The following is a 19,034-nucleotide window of genomic DNA, read 5'->3' as shown; positions in this document are numbered from 1 at the left end:
TAACAGTAACATTACCCGCAGTGTACAGTAACAGTAACATTACGCACAGTGTACAGTAACAGTAACATTACCCACAGTGTACGGTAACATTAACATTACCCACAGTGTACAGTAACATTACCCACAGTGTACGGAAACAGTAACATTACCCACAGTGTACTTTAACATTAACATTACCCACAATGTACGGTAACATTAACATTACCCACAGTGTACGGCAACATTAACATTACCCACAGTGTACGGCAACATTAACATTACCCACAGTGCACAGTAACATTACCCACAGTGTACAGTAACATTAACATTATCCACAAATTTACGGTAATATTATCATTACCCACAGTGTACGGTAGCATTAACATTACTCACACCGTACGGAAACAGTAACATTACCCACAGTGTACGGTAACATTAACATTACCCACAGTGTACGGAAACAGTAACATTACCCACAGTGTACGGAAACAGTAACATTACCCACAGTGTACGGTAACATTACTCACAGTGTACGGTAACATTAACATTGCCCACAGTGTACGGTAACATTAACATTACGGAGTGTACAGTAACATTACCCACAGTGTACGGTAACATTAACATTACGGAGTGTACAGTAACATTACCCACAGTGTACGGTAACATTAACATTACCCACAGTGGACGGTGACATTTAACATTACCCATAGTGTACGGTAACATTACCCACAGTGTACGGTAAGATTAACATTACCCACAGTGTACAGTAACATTACCCACAGTGTACGGTAACATTAACATTACCCACAGTGTACGGTAACATTAACATTACGGAGTGTACAGCAACATTACCCACAGTGTACAGTAACATTACCCACAGTGGACGGTAACATTAACATTACCCACAGTGTACGGTGACATTTAACATTACCCATAGTGTACAGTAACATTACCCACAGTGTACGGTAAGATTAACATTACCCACAGTGTACAGTAACATTACCCACAGTGTACGGTAACATTAACATTACCCACAGTGTACAGTAACATAAACATTACTCACAGTGTACGGACACAGTAACATTACCCACAGTGTACGGTAACATTAACATTACCCACAGTGTACAGTAACATTAACATTATCCACAGTGTACGGTAACATTACTCACAGTGTACGGTAACATTAACATTACCCACAGTGTACAGCAACAGTAACATTACCCACAGTGTACGGTAACATTAACATTCCCCACAGTGTAGAGTAACATTACCCACAGTGTACGGTAACATTAACATTACCCACAGCGTACAGTAACATTACTCACAGTGTATGGTAACATTAACATTACTCACAGCGTACAGTAACATTACCCACAGTGTACGGTAACATTAACATTACCCACAGCGTACATTAACATTACTCACAGTGTACGGTAACATTAACATTGCCCACAATGTACAGTAACATTACCCAGTGTACAGTAACATTAACATTACCCACAGTGTACAGTAACATTAACATTACCCACAGCGTACAGTAACATTACTCAGTGTACAGTAACATTAACATTACTCACAGTGTATGGTAACATTAACATTACCCACAGCGTACAGTAACATTACTCACAGTGTACGGTAACATTAACATTACCCACAGTGTACGGTAACATTAACATTACCAACAGCGTACAGTAACATTACTCACAGTGTACAGTAACATTAACATTACCCACAGTGTACAGTAACAGTAACATTACCCACAGTGTACGGTAACATTAACATTACCCACAGTGTACAGTAACATTACTCACAGTGTACGGTAACATTAACATTACCCACAGTGTACAGTAACAGTAACATTACCCACAGTGTACGGTAACATTAACATTACATACACTGTACAGTAACATTACAAACAGTGTACAGTAACATTAACATTACCCACAGTGTACGGTAACATTAACATTACCCACACTGTACAGTAACATTACCCACAGTGTACGGTAACATTACTCACAGTGTACGGTAATATTAACACTACCCACAGTGTACGGTAACATTGACATTACCCACAGTGTATGGTAACATTAACATTATCCACAGTGTACAGTAACATTACCCACAGTGTACAGTAACATTAACATTACCCACAGTGTACGGTAACATTACTCACAGTGCACGGTAACATTACATACAGTATACAGTAACATTACCCACAGTGTACGGTAACAATATCATTGCCCACAGTGTACGGTAACATTAACATTACGCACACTGTACAGTAACATTAACATTACCCATAGTGTACAGTAAGATTACCCACAGGGTACGGTAACATTAACATTACCCACAGTGTACAGTAACATTACCCACAGTGTAGAGTAACATTCCCTACAGTGTACGGTAACATTACTCACAATGTACAGTAACATTACACAGTGTACAGTAACATTAACATTACCCACAGTGTACAGTAACAGTAACATTACCCACAGTGTACAGTAACATTACTCACAGCGTACAGTAACATTACCCACAGTGTACAGTAACATTAACATTACCCACGGTGTACGGAAACAGTAACATTACCCACAGTGTACAGTAACATTACCCACAGTGCACGGTAACATTAACATTACCCACAGTGTACGGTAACATTAACATTACCCACAGTGTACGGTAACATTACCCAAGTAACATTAATATTACCCACAGTGTACAGTAACATTAACATTACCCACAGTAACATTAACATTACCCACAGTGTACGGAAACAGTAACATTACCCACAGTGTACAGTAACATTACCCACAGTGTACAGTAACATTAACATTACCCACAGTAACATTAACATTACCCACAGTGTACGGAAACAGTAACATTACCCACAGTGTACGGTAACATTACCCACAGTGTACAGTAACATTAACATTACCCATAGTGAACGGTAACATTAACATTACCCACAGTGTACAGTAACATTAACATTACCCACAGTGTACGGTAACATTAACATTACCCACAGTGTACGGTAACATTAACATTACCCACAGTGTACGGTAACATTAACATTACCCACAGTGTACGGTAACATTAACATTACTCACAGTGTACAGTAACATTACCCACAGTGTACGGTAACATTTACATTACCCACAGTGTACAGTAACATTACCCACAGGGTACGGTAACATTAACATTACCCACAGTGTACGGTAATATTATCATTACCCACAGTGTACGGTAGCATTAACATTACCCACAGTGGACGGTAACATTAACATTACCCACAGTGTACAGTAACATTACTCACAGTGTACGGTAACATTAACATTACCCACAGTGTACAGTAACAGTAACATTACCCACAGTGTACGGTAACATTAACATTACCCACAGTGTACAGTAACATTACTCACAGTGTACGGTAACATTAACATTACCCACAGTGTACAGTAACAGTAACATTACCCACAGTGTACGGTAACATTAACATTACATACACTGTACAGTAACATTACAAACAGTGTACAGTAACATTAACATTACCCACAGTGTACGGTAACATTAACATTACCCACACTGTACAGTAACATTACCCACAGTGTACGGTAACATTACTCACAGTGTACGGTAATATTAACACTACCCACAGTGTACGGTAACATTGACATTACCCACAGTGTACGGTAACATTAACATTATCCACAGTGTACGGTAACATTACTCACAGTGTACGGTAACATTAACATTACCCACAGTGTACAGCAACAGTAACATTACCCACAGTGTACGGTAACATTAACATTACCCACAGTGTACAGTAACATTACTCACAGTGTACGGTAACATTAACATTACCCACAGTGTACAGTAACAGTAACATTACCCACAGTGTACGGTAACATTAACATTACATACACTGTACAGTAACATTACAAACAGTGTACAGTAACATTAACATTACCCACAGTGTACGGTAACATTAACATTACCCACACTGTACAGTAACATTACCCACAGTGTACGGTAACATTACTCACAGTGTACGGTAATATTAACACTACCCACAGTGTACGGTAACATTGACATTACCCACAGTGTACGGTAACATTAACATTATCCACAGTGTACAGTAACATTACCCACAGTGTACAGTAACATTAACATTACCCACAGTGTACGGTAACATTACTCACAGTGCACGGTAACATTACATACACTATGCAGTAACATTACCCACAGTGTACGGTAACAATATCATTGCCCACAGTGTACGGTAACATTAACATTACGCACACTGTACAGTAACATTAACATTACCCATAGTGTACAGTAAGATTACCCACAGGGTACGGTAACATTAACATTACCCACAGTGTACAGTAACATTACCCACAGTGTACAGTAACATTCCCTACAGTGTATGGTAACATTACTCACAATGTACAGTAACATTACACAGTGTACAGTAACATTAACATTACCCACAGTGTACAGTAACAGTAACATTACCCACAGTGTACAGTAACATTACTCACAGCGTACAGTAACATTACCCACAGTGTACAGTAACATTAACATTACCCACGGTGTACGGAAACAGTAACATTACTCACAGCATACAGTAACATTACCCACAGTGTACAGTAACATTAACATTACCCACGGTGTACGGAAACAGTAACATTACCCACAGCGTACAGTAACATTACCCACAGTGCACGGTAACATTAACATTACCCACAGTGTACGGTAACATTAAAATTACCCACAGTGTACGGTAACATTACCCACAGTAACATTAATATTACCCACAGTGTACAGTAACATTAACATTACCCACAGTAACATTAACATTACCCACAGTGTACGGAAACAGTAACATTACCCACAGTGTACAGTAACATTACCCACAGTGTACAGTAACATTAACATTACCCACAGTAACATTAACATTACCCACAGTGTACGGAAACAGTAACATTACCCACAGTGTACGGTAACATTACCCACAGTGTACAGTAACATTAACATTACCCATAGTGAACGGTAACATTAACATTACCCACAGTGTACAGTAACATTAACATTACCCACAGTGTACGGTAACATTAACATTACCCACAGTGTACGGTAACATTAACATTACCCACAGTGTACGGTAACATTAACATTACCCACAGTGTACGGTAACATTAACATTACCCACAGTGTACAGTAACATTAACATTACTCACAGTGTACAGTAACATTACCCACAGTGTACGGTAACATTTACATTACCCACAGTGTACAGTAACATTACCCACAGGGTACGGTAACATTACCCACAGTGTACAGTAACATTAACATTACCCATAGTGAACGGTAACATTAACATTACCCACAGTGTACAGTAACATTAACATTACCCACAGTGTACGGTAACATTAACATTACCCACAGTGTACGGTAACATTAACATTACCCACAGTGTACGGTAACATTAACATTACCAACAGTGTACGGTAACATTAACATTACCCACAGTGTACAGTAACATTAACATTACTCACAGTGTACAGTAACATTACCCACAGTGTACGGTAACATTTACATTACCCACAGTGTACAGTAACATTACCCACAGTGTACGGTAACATTAACATTACCCACAGTGTACGGTAATATTATCATTACCCACAGTGTACGGTAGCATTAACATTACCCACAGTGGACGGTAACATTAACATTACCCACAGTGTACAGTAACATTACCCACAGTGTACGGTAACATTAACATTACCCACAGTGTACGGTAACATTAACATTACCCACAGTGTACGGTAGCATTACTCACAGTTTACGGGAACATTAACATTACCCACAGTGGACGGTAACATTAACATTACCCACAGTGTACGGTGACAGTTAAAATTACCCATAGTGTACAGTAACATAACCACAGTGTACGGTAAGGTTAACATTACCCACAGTGTACAGTAACATTAACATTACCCACAGAGTACGGTAACATTAACATTACCCACAGTGTACGGTAACATTAACATTACCCACAGTGTACGGTAACATTAACATAACCACAGTGTACGGTAAGGTTAACATTACCCACAGTGTACGGTAACATTAACATTACCCACAGTGTACGGTAACATTAACATTACTCAGTGTACGGAAACAGTAACATTACCCACAGTGCACAGTAACATTAACAATACCGACAGTGTACGGTAACATTAACATTACTCAGTGTACGGAAACAGTAACATTACCCACAGTGTACGGTAACATTAACATTACCCACAGAGTACGGTAACATTAACATTACCCACAGTGTACGGACACAGTAACATTACCCACAGTGCACAGTAACATTAACATTACCCACGGTGTACGGAAACAGTAACATTACCCATGGTGTACGGTAACATTAACATTACCCACAGTGTACGGACACAGTAACATTACCCACAGTGTACGGTAACATTAACATTACCCACAGTGTACGGTAACATTAACATTATCCACAAATTTACGGTAATATTATCATTACCCACAGTGTACGGACACAGTAACATTACCCACAGTGTACGGTAACATTAACATTAACTACAGTGTACGGTAACATTCACATTATCCACAAATTTACGGTAATATTATCATTACCCACAGTGTACGGTAGCATTAACATTACTCACACCGTACGGAAACAGTAACATTACCCACAGTGTACGGTAACATTAACATTACCCACAGTGTACGGAAACAGTAACATTACCTACAGTGTACGGAAACAGTAACATTACCCACAGTGTACGGTAACATTACTCACAGTGTACGGTAACATTAACATTGCCCACAGTGTACAGTAACATTACTCACAGGGTACGGTAACATTAACATTACCCACAGTGTACGGTAACATTAACATTACGGAGTTTACAGTGACATTACCCACAGTGTACGGTAACATTAACATTACCCACAGTGGACGGTGACATTTAACATTACCCATAGCGTACAGTAACATTACCCACAGTGTACGGTAACATTACCCACAGTGTACGGTAACATTAACATTACGGAGTGTACAGCAACATTACCCACAGTGTACAGTAACATTACCCACAGTGGACGGTAACATTAACATTACCCACAGTGTACGGTGACATTTAACATTACCCATAGTGTACAGTAACATTACCCACAGTGTACGGTAAGATTAACATTACCCACAGTGTACAGTAACATTAACATTACCCACAGTGTACGGTAACAGTAACATTACCCACAGTGTACGGTAACATTAACATTACCCACAGTGCACAGTAACATTAACATTACCCACAGTGTACGGTAACAGTAACATTACCCACAGTGTACGGTAACATTAACATTACCCACAGTGTACAGTAACATTAACATTACCCACAGTGTACGGTAACATTAGCATTACCCACAGTGTACGGAAACAGTAACATTACCCACAGTGTACGGTAACATTAACATTATACACAGTGTACGTGCACGGTAACAGTAACATTACCCAGTGTACAGTAACATTAACATTACCCACAGTGTACAGTAACAGTAACATTACCCACAGTGTACAGTAACATTAACATTACCCACAGTGTACAGTAACATTAACATTACCCACAGTGTACAGTAACATTACCCACAGTGTACGGTAACATTACCCATAGTGAACGGTAACATTAACATTACCCACAGTGCACAGTAACATTAACATTACCCACAGTGTACAGTAACAGTAACATTACCCACAGTGTACAGTAACAGTAACATTACCCACAGTGTACAGTAACATTAACATTACCCACAGTGTACAGTAACATTACCCACAGTGTACAGTAACAGTAACATTACCCACAGTGTACGGTAACATTAACATTACCCACAGTGTACAGTAACATTACCCACAGTGTACAGTAACAGTAACATTACCCACAGTGTACAGCAACAGTAACATTACCCACAGTGTACAGTAACAGTAACATTACCCACAGTGTACGGTAACATTACCCATAGTGAACGGTAACATTAACATTACCCACAGTGCACAGTAACATTAACATTACCCACAGTGTACAGTAACAGTAACATTACCCGCAGTGTACAGTAACAGTAACATTACCCACAGTGTACAGTAACATTAACATTACGCACAGTGTACAGTAACAGTAACATTACCCACAGTGTACGGTAACATTAACATTACCCACAGTGTACAGTAACATTACCCACAGTGTACGGAAACAGTAACATTACCCACAGTGTACTTTAACATTAACATTACCCACAATGTACGGTAACATTAACATTACCCACAGTGTACGGCAACATTAACATTACCCACAGTGTACGGCAACATTAACATTACCCACAGTGCACAGTAACATTACCCACAGTGTACAGTAACATTAACATTATCCACAAATTTACGGTAATATTATCATTACCCACAGTGTACGGTAGCATTAACATTACTCACACCGTACGGAAACAGTAACATTACCCACAGTGTACGGTAACATTAACATTACCCACAGTGTACGGAAACAGTAACATTACCCACAGTGTACGGAAACAGTAACATTACCCACAGTGTACGGTAACATTACTCACAGTGTACGGTAACATTAACATTGCCCACAGTGTACGGTAACATTAACATTACGGAGTGTACAGTAACATTACCCACAGTGTACGGTAACATTAACATTACGGAGTGTACAGTAACATTACCCACAGTGTACGGTAACATTAACATTACCCACAGTGGACGGTGACATTTAACATTACCCATAGTGTACGGTAACATTACCCACAGTGTACGGTAAGATTAACATTACCCACAGTGTACAGTAACATTACCCACAGTGTACGGTAACATTAACATTACCCACAGTGTACGGTAACATTAACATTACGGAGTGTACAGCAACATTACCCACAGTGTACAGTAACATTACCCACAGTGGACGGTAACATTAACATTACCCACAGTGTACGGTGACATTTAACATTACCCATAGTGTACAGTAACATTACCCACAGTGTACGGTAAGATTAACATTACCCACAGTGTACAGTAACATTACCCACAGTGTACGGTAACATTAACATTACCCACAGTGTACAGTAACATAAACATTACTCACAGTGTACGGACACAGTAACATTACCCACAGTGCACAGTAACATTAACATTACCCACAGTGTACGGTGACATTTAACATTACCCATAGTGTACAGTAACATTACCCACAGTGTACGGTAAGATTAACATTACCCACAGTGTACAGTAACATTACCCACAGTGTACGGTAACATTAACATTACCCACAGTGTACAGTAACATTAACATTACTCACAGTGTACGGACACAGTAACATTACCCACAGTGCACAGTAACATTAACATTACTCACAGTGTACGGACACAGTAACATTACCCACAGTGCACAGTAACATTAACATTACCCACGGTGTACGGAAACAGTAACATTACCCACAGAGTACGGTAACATTAACATTACCCACAGTGTACGGACACAGTAACATTACCCACAGTGCACAGTAACATTAACATTACCCACAGTGTACGGAAACAGTAACATTACCCACAGTGTACGAAACAGTAACATTACCCACGGTGTACGGTAACATTAACATTACCCACAGTGTACAGTAACATTAACATTACCCACATTGTACGGAAACAGTAACATTACCCACAGTGTACGGTAATATTAACATTACCCACAGTGTACGGTAACATTACCCATAGTGAACGGTAACATTAACATTACCCACAGTGTACAGTAACATTAACATTACCCACAGTGTACGGTAACATTAACATTACCCACAGTGCACAGTAACATTAACATTACCCACAGTGTACGGTAACATTAGCATTACCCACAGTGTACGGTAACATTAACATTACCCACAGTGTACGGAAACAGTAACATTACCCACAGTGTACGGTAATATTAACATTACCCACAGTGTACAGTAACATTAACATTACCCACAGTGTACGGAAACAGTAACATTACCCACAGTGTACGGTAATATTAACATTACCCACAGTGTACGGTAACATTACCCATAGTGAACGGTAACATTAACATTACCCACAGTGTACAGTAACATTAAAATTACCCACAGTGTACGGTAACAGTAACATTACCCACAGTGTACGGTAACATTAACATTACCCACAGTGCACAGTAACATTAACATTACCCACAGTGTACGGTAACAGTAACATTACCCACAGTGTACGGTAACAGTAACATTACCCACAGTGTACAGTAACATTACCCACAGTGTACGGTAACATTAACATTACCCACAGTGCACAGTAACATTAGCATTACCCACAGTGTACGGAAACAGTAACATTACCCACAGTGTACGGTAACATTAACATTATACACAGCGTACGTGCACGGTAACAGTAACATTACCCAGTGTACAGTAACATTAACATTACCCACAGTGTACAGTAACATTAACATTACCCACAGTGTATGGTAACATTAGCATTACCCACAGTGTACGGTAACATTAACATTACCCACAGTGTACGGTAACATTAACATTACCCACAGTGTACAGTAACAGTAACATTACCCACAGTGTACAGTAACATTAACATTACCCACAGTGTACAGTAACATTAACATTACCCACAGTGTACAGTATCATTACCCACAGTGTACAGTAACAGTATCATTACCCACAGTGTACGGTAACATTACCCATAGTGAACGGTAACATTAACATTACCCACAGTGCACAGTAACATTAACATTACCCACAGTGTACAGTAACATTACCCACAGTGTACAGTAACAGTAACATTACCCACAGTGTACAGTAACATTAACATTACCCACAGTGTACAGTAACATTACCCACAGTGTACGGTAACATTAACATTACCCACAGTGTACAGTAACATTACCCACAGTGTACAGTAACAGTAACATTACCCACAGTGTACAGTAACAGTAACATTACCCACAGTGTACAGTAACAGTAACATTACCCACAGTGTACGGTAACATTACCCATAGTGAACGGTAACATTAACATTACCCACAGTGCACAGTAACATTAACATTACCCACAGTGTACAGTAACAGTAACATTACCCGATGTGTACAGTAACAGTAACATTACCCACAGTGTACAGTAACATTAACATTACCCACAGTGTACAGTAACATTACCCACAGTGTACAGTAACAGTAACATTACCCACAGTGTACAGTAACAGTAACATTACCCACAGTGTACAGTAACAGTAACATTACCCACAGTGTACGGAAACAGTAACATTACCCACAGTGTACGGTAACATTAACATTACCCACAGTGTACGGTAACATTAACATTATCCACAGTGTACGGCAACATTAACATTACCCACAGTGTACGGCAACATTAACATTACCCACAGTGTACAGTAACATTACCCACAGTGTACAGTAACATTAACATTACCCACAGTGTACGGAAACAGTAACATTACCCACAGTGTACGGTAACATTAACATTACCCACAGTGTACGGTAACATTAACATTACCCACCGTGTACGGAAACAGTAACATTACCCACAGTGTACAGTAACATTAACATTATCCACAGTGTACGGTAACAGTAACATTACCCACAGTGTACAGTAACATTAACATTATACACAGTGTACAGTAACATTAACATTACCCACAGTGTACGGTAACAGTAACATTATACACAGTGTACAGTAACATTAACATTACCCACAGTGTACGGTAACAGTAACATTACCAACAGTGTACGGTAACATTAACATTACCCACAGTGTACGGTAACATTAACATTACCCACAGTGTACGGCAACATTAACATTACCCACAGTGTACAGTAACATTACCCACAGTGTACGGAAACATTAACATTACCCACCGTGTACGGAAACAGTAACATTACCCACAGTGTACAGTAACATTAACATTACCCACAGTGTACGGTAACAGTAACATTACCCACAGTGTACAGAAACATTAACATTATACACAGTGTACAGTAACATTAACATTACCCATAGTGTACGGTAACAGTAACATTACCCACAGTGTACGGTAACATTAACATTACCCACAGTGTACGGTAACAGTAACATTACCCACAGTGTACAGTAACATTCACATTACCCACAGTGTACAGTAACATTACCCACAGTGTACTGTAACATTAACATTTCCCACAGTGCACGTTAACATTAACATTACCCACAGTGTACAGTAACAATACACCCACAGTGTACAGTAACATTAACATTACCCACAGTGTACGGTAGCATTACCCACAGTGTACGGTAACATTAACATTACCCACAGTGTACAGTAACATTACCCACAGTGTACAGTAACATTAACATTTCCCACAGTGTACAGTAACATTAACATTACCCACAGTGTACGGTAGCATTACCCACAGTGTACGGTAACATTAACATTACCCACAGTGTACAGTAACATTACCCACAGTGTACAGTAACATTAACATTACCCACAGTGTACAGTAACATTAACATTACCCACAGTGTACGGTAGCATTAACATTACCCACAGTGTACGGTAACATTGACATTACCCACAGTGTACGGTAACATTAACATTACCCACAGTGTACAGTAACATTACCCACAGTGTACAGTAACATTAACATTACCCACAGTGTACAGTAACATTAACATTACCCACAGTGTACGGTAACATTAACATTACCCACAGTGTACAGTAACATTACCCACAGTGTACAGTAACATTAACATTACCCGCAGTGTACAGTAACATTAACATTACCCACAGTGTACAGTAACATTACCCACAGTGTACGGTAACATTAACATTACCCACAGTGTACGGTAACATTAACATTACCCACAGTGTACAGTAACATTAACATTTCCCACAGTGTACGGTAACATTACCCACAGTGTACAGTAACATTAACATTTCCCACAGTGTACGGTAACATTAACATTACCCACAGTGTACAGTAACATTAACATTACCCACAGTGTACGGAAACAGTAACATTACCCACAGTGTACGGTAACATTAACATTACCCACAGTGTACGGTAACATTAACATTACCCACAGTGTACGGAAACAGTAACATTTCCCACAGTGTACGGTAACATTAACATTACCCACAGTGTACAGTAACATTACCCACAGTGTACAGTAACATTAACATTACCCACAGTGTACGGTAGCATTACCCACAGTGTAGGGTAACATTAACATTACCCACAGTGTACGGTAACATTAACATTACCCACAGTGTACAGTAACATTACCCACAGTGTACAGTAACATTAACATTACCCACAGTGTACGGTAGCATTACCCACAGTGTAGGGTAACATTAACATTACCCACAGTGTACAGTAACATTACCCACAGTGTACGGTAACATTAACATTACCCACAGTGTACAGTAACATTACCCACAGTGTACGGTAACATTAACATTACCCACAGTGTACAGTAACATTACCCACAGTGTACGGTAACATTAACATTACCCACAGTGTACGGTAGCATTACCCACAGTGTACGGTAACATTAACATTACCCACAGTGAACCGTAACATTAACATTACCCACAGTGAACGGTAACATTAACATTACCCACAGTGTACGGTAGCATTACCCACAGTGTACGGTAACATTACCCACAGTGTACGGTAACATTACCCACAGTGTACGGTAGCATTAACATTACCCACAGTGTACAGTAACATTACCCACAGTGTACGGTAACATTAACATTACCCACAGTGTACGGTAGCATTAATATTACCCACAGTGTACGGAAACAGTAACATTACCCACAGTGTACGGTAGCATTAACATTACCCACAGTGTACGGAAACAGTAACATTACCCACAGTGTACGGTAACATTAACATTACCCACAGTGTAGGGTAGCATTAACATTACCCACAGTGTACGGTAACATTAACATTTCCCACAGTGTACGGTAACATTAACATTACCCACAGTGTACAGTAACATTACCCACAGTGTACGGTAACATTAACATTACCCACAGTGTACGGTAGCATTAACATTACTCACACTGTACGGAAACAGTAACATTACCCACAGTGTACGGTAACATTAACATTACCCACAGTGTACGGTAGCATTAACATTACTCACACTGTACGGAAACATTAACATTACCCACAGTGTACGGTAACAGTAACATTACCCACAGTGTACGGTAACAGTAACATTACCCACAGTGTACGGTAACATTAACATTACCCACAGTGTACGGTAGCATTAACATTACCCACAGTGTACGGTAACATTAACACTACCCACAGTGTACGGTAGCATTAACATTACTCACACTGTACGGTAACATTAACATTACCCACAATGTACAGTAACATTACCCACAGTGTACGGTAACATTAACATTACCCACAGTGCACAGTAACATTAACATTACCCACAGTGCACGGTAACATTAACATTTCCCACAGTGTACGGTAATATTAACATTACCCACAGTGTACAGTAACATTACCCACAGTGTACAGTAACATTAACATTACCCACAGTGTACAGTAACATTACCCACAGTGTACGGTAACAGTAACATTACCCACAGTGTACAGTAACATTAACATTACCCACAGTGTACAGTAACATTACTCACAGTGTACAGTAACATTAACATTACCCACAGTATACGGTAACATTACCCACAGTGTACAGTAACATTAACATTACCCACAGTGTACAGTAACATTAACATTACCCACAGTGTACAGTAACATTAACATTACCCACAGTGTACAGTAACATTAACATTACCCACAGTGTACGGTAATATTAACATTACCCACAGTATATGGTATCATTACCCACAGTATATGGTATCATTACCCACAGTATACTGTAATATTAACATTACCCACAGTATACTGTAATATTAACATTACCCACAGTATACTGTAATATTAACATTACCCACAGTATATGGTATCATTACCCACAGTATATGGTATCATTACCCACAGTATACTGTAATATTAACATTACCCACAGTATACTGTAATATTAACATTACCCACAGTATACTGTAATATTAACATTACCCACAGTATATGGTATCATTACCCACAGTATATGGTATCATTACCCACAGTATACTGTAATATTAACATTACCCACAGTATACTGTAATATTAACATTACCCACAGTATACTGTAATATTAACATTACCCACAGTATACTGTAATATTAACATTACCCACAGTATATGGTATCATTACCCACAGTATATGGTATCATTACCCACAGTATACTGTAATATTAACATTACCCACAGTATATGGTATCATTACCCACAGTGTATTGTAATGTTAACATTACCCGCTGGCACCATTATTTTCAAGTCTAAATGGCAGTGGCCTGAAAACTGGTGAGAATCGAGCAAAATGGGGATTGCCGCTCTGTCCAGTGCGGGGACTGGTGGAGCGATGGTCATCAACTTCCATATGTGTTGGTGAGTGGTGAATGTTGGGCGGTCCAAAAGCCGGGGTAGGGGGGACAATATGGACATCCTGGTGATGGCATTCGTCACGTACTCCATAATTTCCTTTCTCTTTTGCACCATTCAAGTTTCCCGATGACCCAGATCCCCAGGAAATTCTGGCCCAATATCAACATGAGTATTTGGTAATTTGCTGATATCAAATCATTGCTTGATGTTTCAACGTTGTCGAAATAATTTTCTGGACGGCCCCCGAGACCACCGGTGGTTCGTGTCAGGTGACAACTCCACACAAGTCCAACTGAAATTTCCTCTGTGTTGACAAGTTTGTCGAAATGTCTCTGGAGCACCAGAGTTGTCTGCCCCCGAGCTCGGAGTTCTCCACTGGCACCAACAGTACAACATCCTTCACACACACTGTTAACAAGCACACTGACAGCACATTAAACTGAGAAAAGAACTTCTCGAAACTGAAACTGCAAATCGAAACAAAATCTATCCCTGCTGGAGTGCAGGCCACTCAGTTTGAGAAACTGCTGTCACAGCGAAAACTGAACCGGGTCCAGTCAATCAACCAAAAATAATCTGAAGCACAAATAACTTCCTGCCTCCGAGCTGCTTTCTCACTCTCTTTAACCATGTCGCTCTCTCCCGTCCTCAATCACTTTTTGCCAGCTCTCTCTCTCTCTGTTTCTCTTTCTCTCTCTCTTGCTCTATCTCTCTGTTGCTCTCTTTCTCTCTCTGTTGCTCTCTTTCTCTCTCTCTGTTGCTCTCTCTTTCTCTCTCTCTGTTGCTCTCTCTTTCTCTCTCTCTGTTGCTCTCTTTCTCTCTCTCTCTTGCTCTCTCTTTCTCTCTCTTTGTTGCTCTTTCTTTCTCTCTCTCTGTTGCTCTCTCTTTCTCTGTTGCTCTTTCTCTCTCTGTTGCTCTCACTGTTGCTCTCTTTTTCTCTCTGTTGCTCTCTCTTTCTCTCTCTCTGTTGCTCTCTTTCTCTCCGTTGCTCTCTCATTCTCTCTCTCTCTCTTGCTCCCTCTTTCTCTGTTGCTCTCTTTCTCTCTCTGTTGCTCTCTCATTCTCTCTCTGTTGCTCTCTCTTTCTCTCTCTCTGTTGCTCTCTTTTTCTCTCTCTCTCTCTCTCTCTGTTGCTCTCTCTCTGTTGCTCTCTCTCTCTGTCGTTCTTACTTTCTCTCTCTCTCTATCCCAGTCTCTCTCATTCTCTCTCTCTCTCTCTCACTTACTCACTTTCCCTTAGTTTCCAGGCCCTGGTCTGTCAGACGAGTTACTGGCCGAGGAACAGTGCTGGAACTGCTGCCGAAAGCTGGAGAATTACCTTCTTTCCTGCTTATTCCTTTTAAAGGGATGCCACCCACCACACCTCCCACCACACCTGTTCCCCTTGTTGAGTTGGGCCCGTGAACAAAATGAGAGAACTTTGTCGACTTACCAGCTTCAGACTGATCGGGATCCATTGGCAAGTCCAACAGCATGAGACGTGTACAACACTGACTGCTGACAGAGCAAGTTATGTTGAGCCAAGAAAAATCACTGCTTTAATTCCCGGGCTGTGGCTTTCTGCCAAGTGTTCACTGTTTACACCAGTTCATAGCAACTGTGCGTCCAAGATATTAAAGCACATGACTGCATGCCTTCCCTGTGACAGGGCTGTGTCACGTCATGTGGACTTTCCTGGAACTGGGGTTCAAAACAATGGGATTAAAGGAGGTTTTATGGGAATAGAAATCTCTGCAGAATCAAACTGACGTGAAGTTGGCTCCTTGCCATGGAACTGAAACAGTTAAAGGGGAGCTGCCTTTGTGAAAAGGTGGATGCCAATTTTTTTTTAGCATGCTTGGGGGAAGGGAGAGGAGCAGGAAGAGCAGTGAATGATTCTCAAACACAGCTGGCACGGTGGGAGGAATTTTCACTTTAACCACTGGGCGAAAATAGAAGCAAAAATCGAGCGGGGGTAAATCGGGGGGGGGGGGGGGGAATCAAGATGGGGGGTAAATCGGGGGGTAAATCGGGCGGGGATAAATCAAGGCAGGGTAAGTCGGGCGGGGGGTAAATCGGGCAGGGGGTAAATCGGGCGGGGGTAAATCGGGTGGGGGGTAAATCGGGTGGGGGTAAATCAGGCAGGGGGTAAATCAAGCCGGGAGTGAAACAGACCGGGGATAAATTGGCCGGGGGGGGGGGGGGGTAAATCGGGCGGGGGGTAAATCAAGGTGGGGGGTAAATCAGGCCGGGAGTGAAACAGACCGGGGATAAATTGGCCGGGGGGGGGGGGGGGGTAAATCGGGCGGGGGGTAAATCAAGGTGGGGGGTAAATCAGGCCGGGAGTGAAACAGACCGGGGATAAATTGGCCGGGGGGGGGGGTAAATCGGGCAGGGGTAAATCAAGGTGGGGGGTAAATCAGGCCGGGAGTGAAACAGACCGGGGATAAATTGGCCGGGGGGGGGGGGTAAATCGGGCAGGGGTAAATCGGGTGGGGGGTAAATCAGGCCGGGAGTGAAACAGACCAGGGATAAATTGGCCGGGGGGGGGGTAAATCGGGCAGGGGGTAAATCGGGCGGGGGGTAAATCGGGCGGGGGGTAAATCGGGCAGGGGGTAAATCGGGTGGGGGGTAAATCAAGGTGGGGGGTAAATCGGGCAGGGGGTAAATCGGGTGGGGGGTAAATCAAGGTGGGGGGTAAATCGGGCAGGGGGTAAATCGGGTGGGGGGTAAATCAGGCCGGGAGTGAAACAGACCTGGGGCATGATTTTAACTCGGAGGTGGGTTCTCAGCGGGAGGGTCAATAATCTGGTGGGAAACCCGGGGAAAAAACTCGTGCTGTTTCCCGTGCAATCGCGACTCAATTGCAGCCACTCAACTCCGCTTCCAGGTTTCACATCCTCAAGCTGCACGGTAGGCGGACTGCGCACCCGCATTACTTAAAGCCCACTATTTAAAGGGCCACTCCAGCAATGCATTTGGAAAGAGAAAGGAGGAAGAAATGAGTGGAGAACATGGTAGAGTGAAGCCAGCACCTAGATTCTCAGACGCCGCCATGGAGACAGTGCTGGGCACGGTAAGAAGCAGGAGGGAGATGCTGTACCCAGCAGACCGCAGAAAGAAACCGGGTCATGTCACCAAGAAGGCGGGGCTGGAGGTGGCGGACGAGGTCAGCAGCAGGAGCACGGTGCCCCAATCATGGCTTCAATGCAGAAAGAGATTTAATGACCTCACCAGGTCAGGAAAAGTGAGTACAGTTACTGATTGACCTTCATTCCGTGGTGAACAGTACCTCCACCCCATGCGTCCTGCTCTCACACTGCCCTGCGATACCTACTCCATCTCATCAAACCTCACACCCACTTAAGGCTCAGTCTTGACTCATCTTCACTTTATGTGCACTTCTTCACCCCCTCCTCCCCATTTGTGAACCCACCTCTCTCACCCACCCCAAT

At 41.4% G+C, this 19,034-nt stretch overlaps 1 protein-coding gene across 1 annotated transcript in view; it reads right to left on the bottom strand.

The window, feature by feature from the left end:
- The window catches only part of LOC137310114 (protein SSUH2 homolog), a 116,033-nt gene extending 98,884 nt beyond the window's left edge, over positions 1 to 17,149 (bottom strand). The window contains exon 1 of the mRNA XM_067978079.1: positions 17,033 to 17,149. Within this exon, the coding sequence (XP_067834180.1) occupies positions 17,033 to 17,075 (43 nt within the window). The 5' untranslated portion in view covers positions 17,076 to 17,149. The remainder of the gene's footprint in view (positions 1 to 17,032) is intronic.
- Between the last annotated feature and the right edge of the window lie 1,885 nt (positions 17,150 to 19,034).

The sequence above is a fragment of the Heptranchias perlo genome, unplaced genomic scaffold, assembly GCF_035084215.1.
Source record: "Heptranchias perlo isolate sHepPer1 unplaced genomic scaffold, sHepPer1.hap1 HAP1_SCAFFOLD_219, whole genome shotgun sequence".
Taxonomy (NCBI): Eukaryota; Metazoa; Chordata; class Chondrichthyes; order Hexanchiformes; family Hexanchidae; genus Heptranchias; species Heptranchias perlo.
This window is presented reverse-complemented; position numbering and strand designations above follow the sequence as displayed.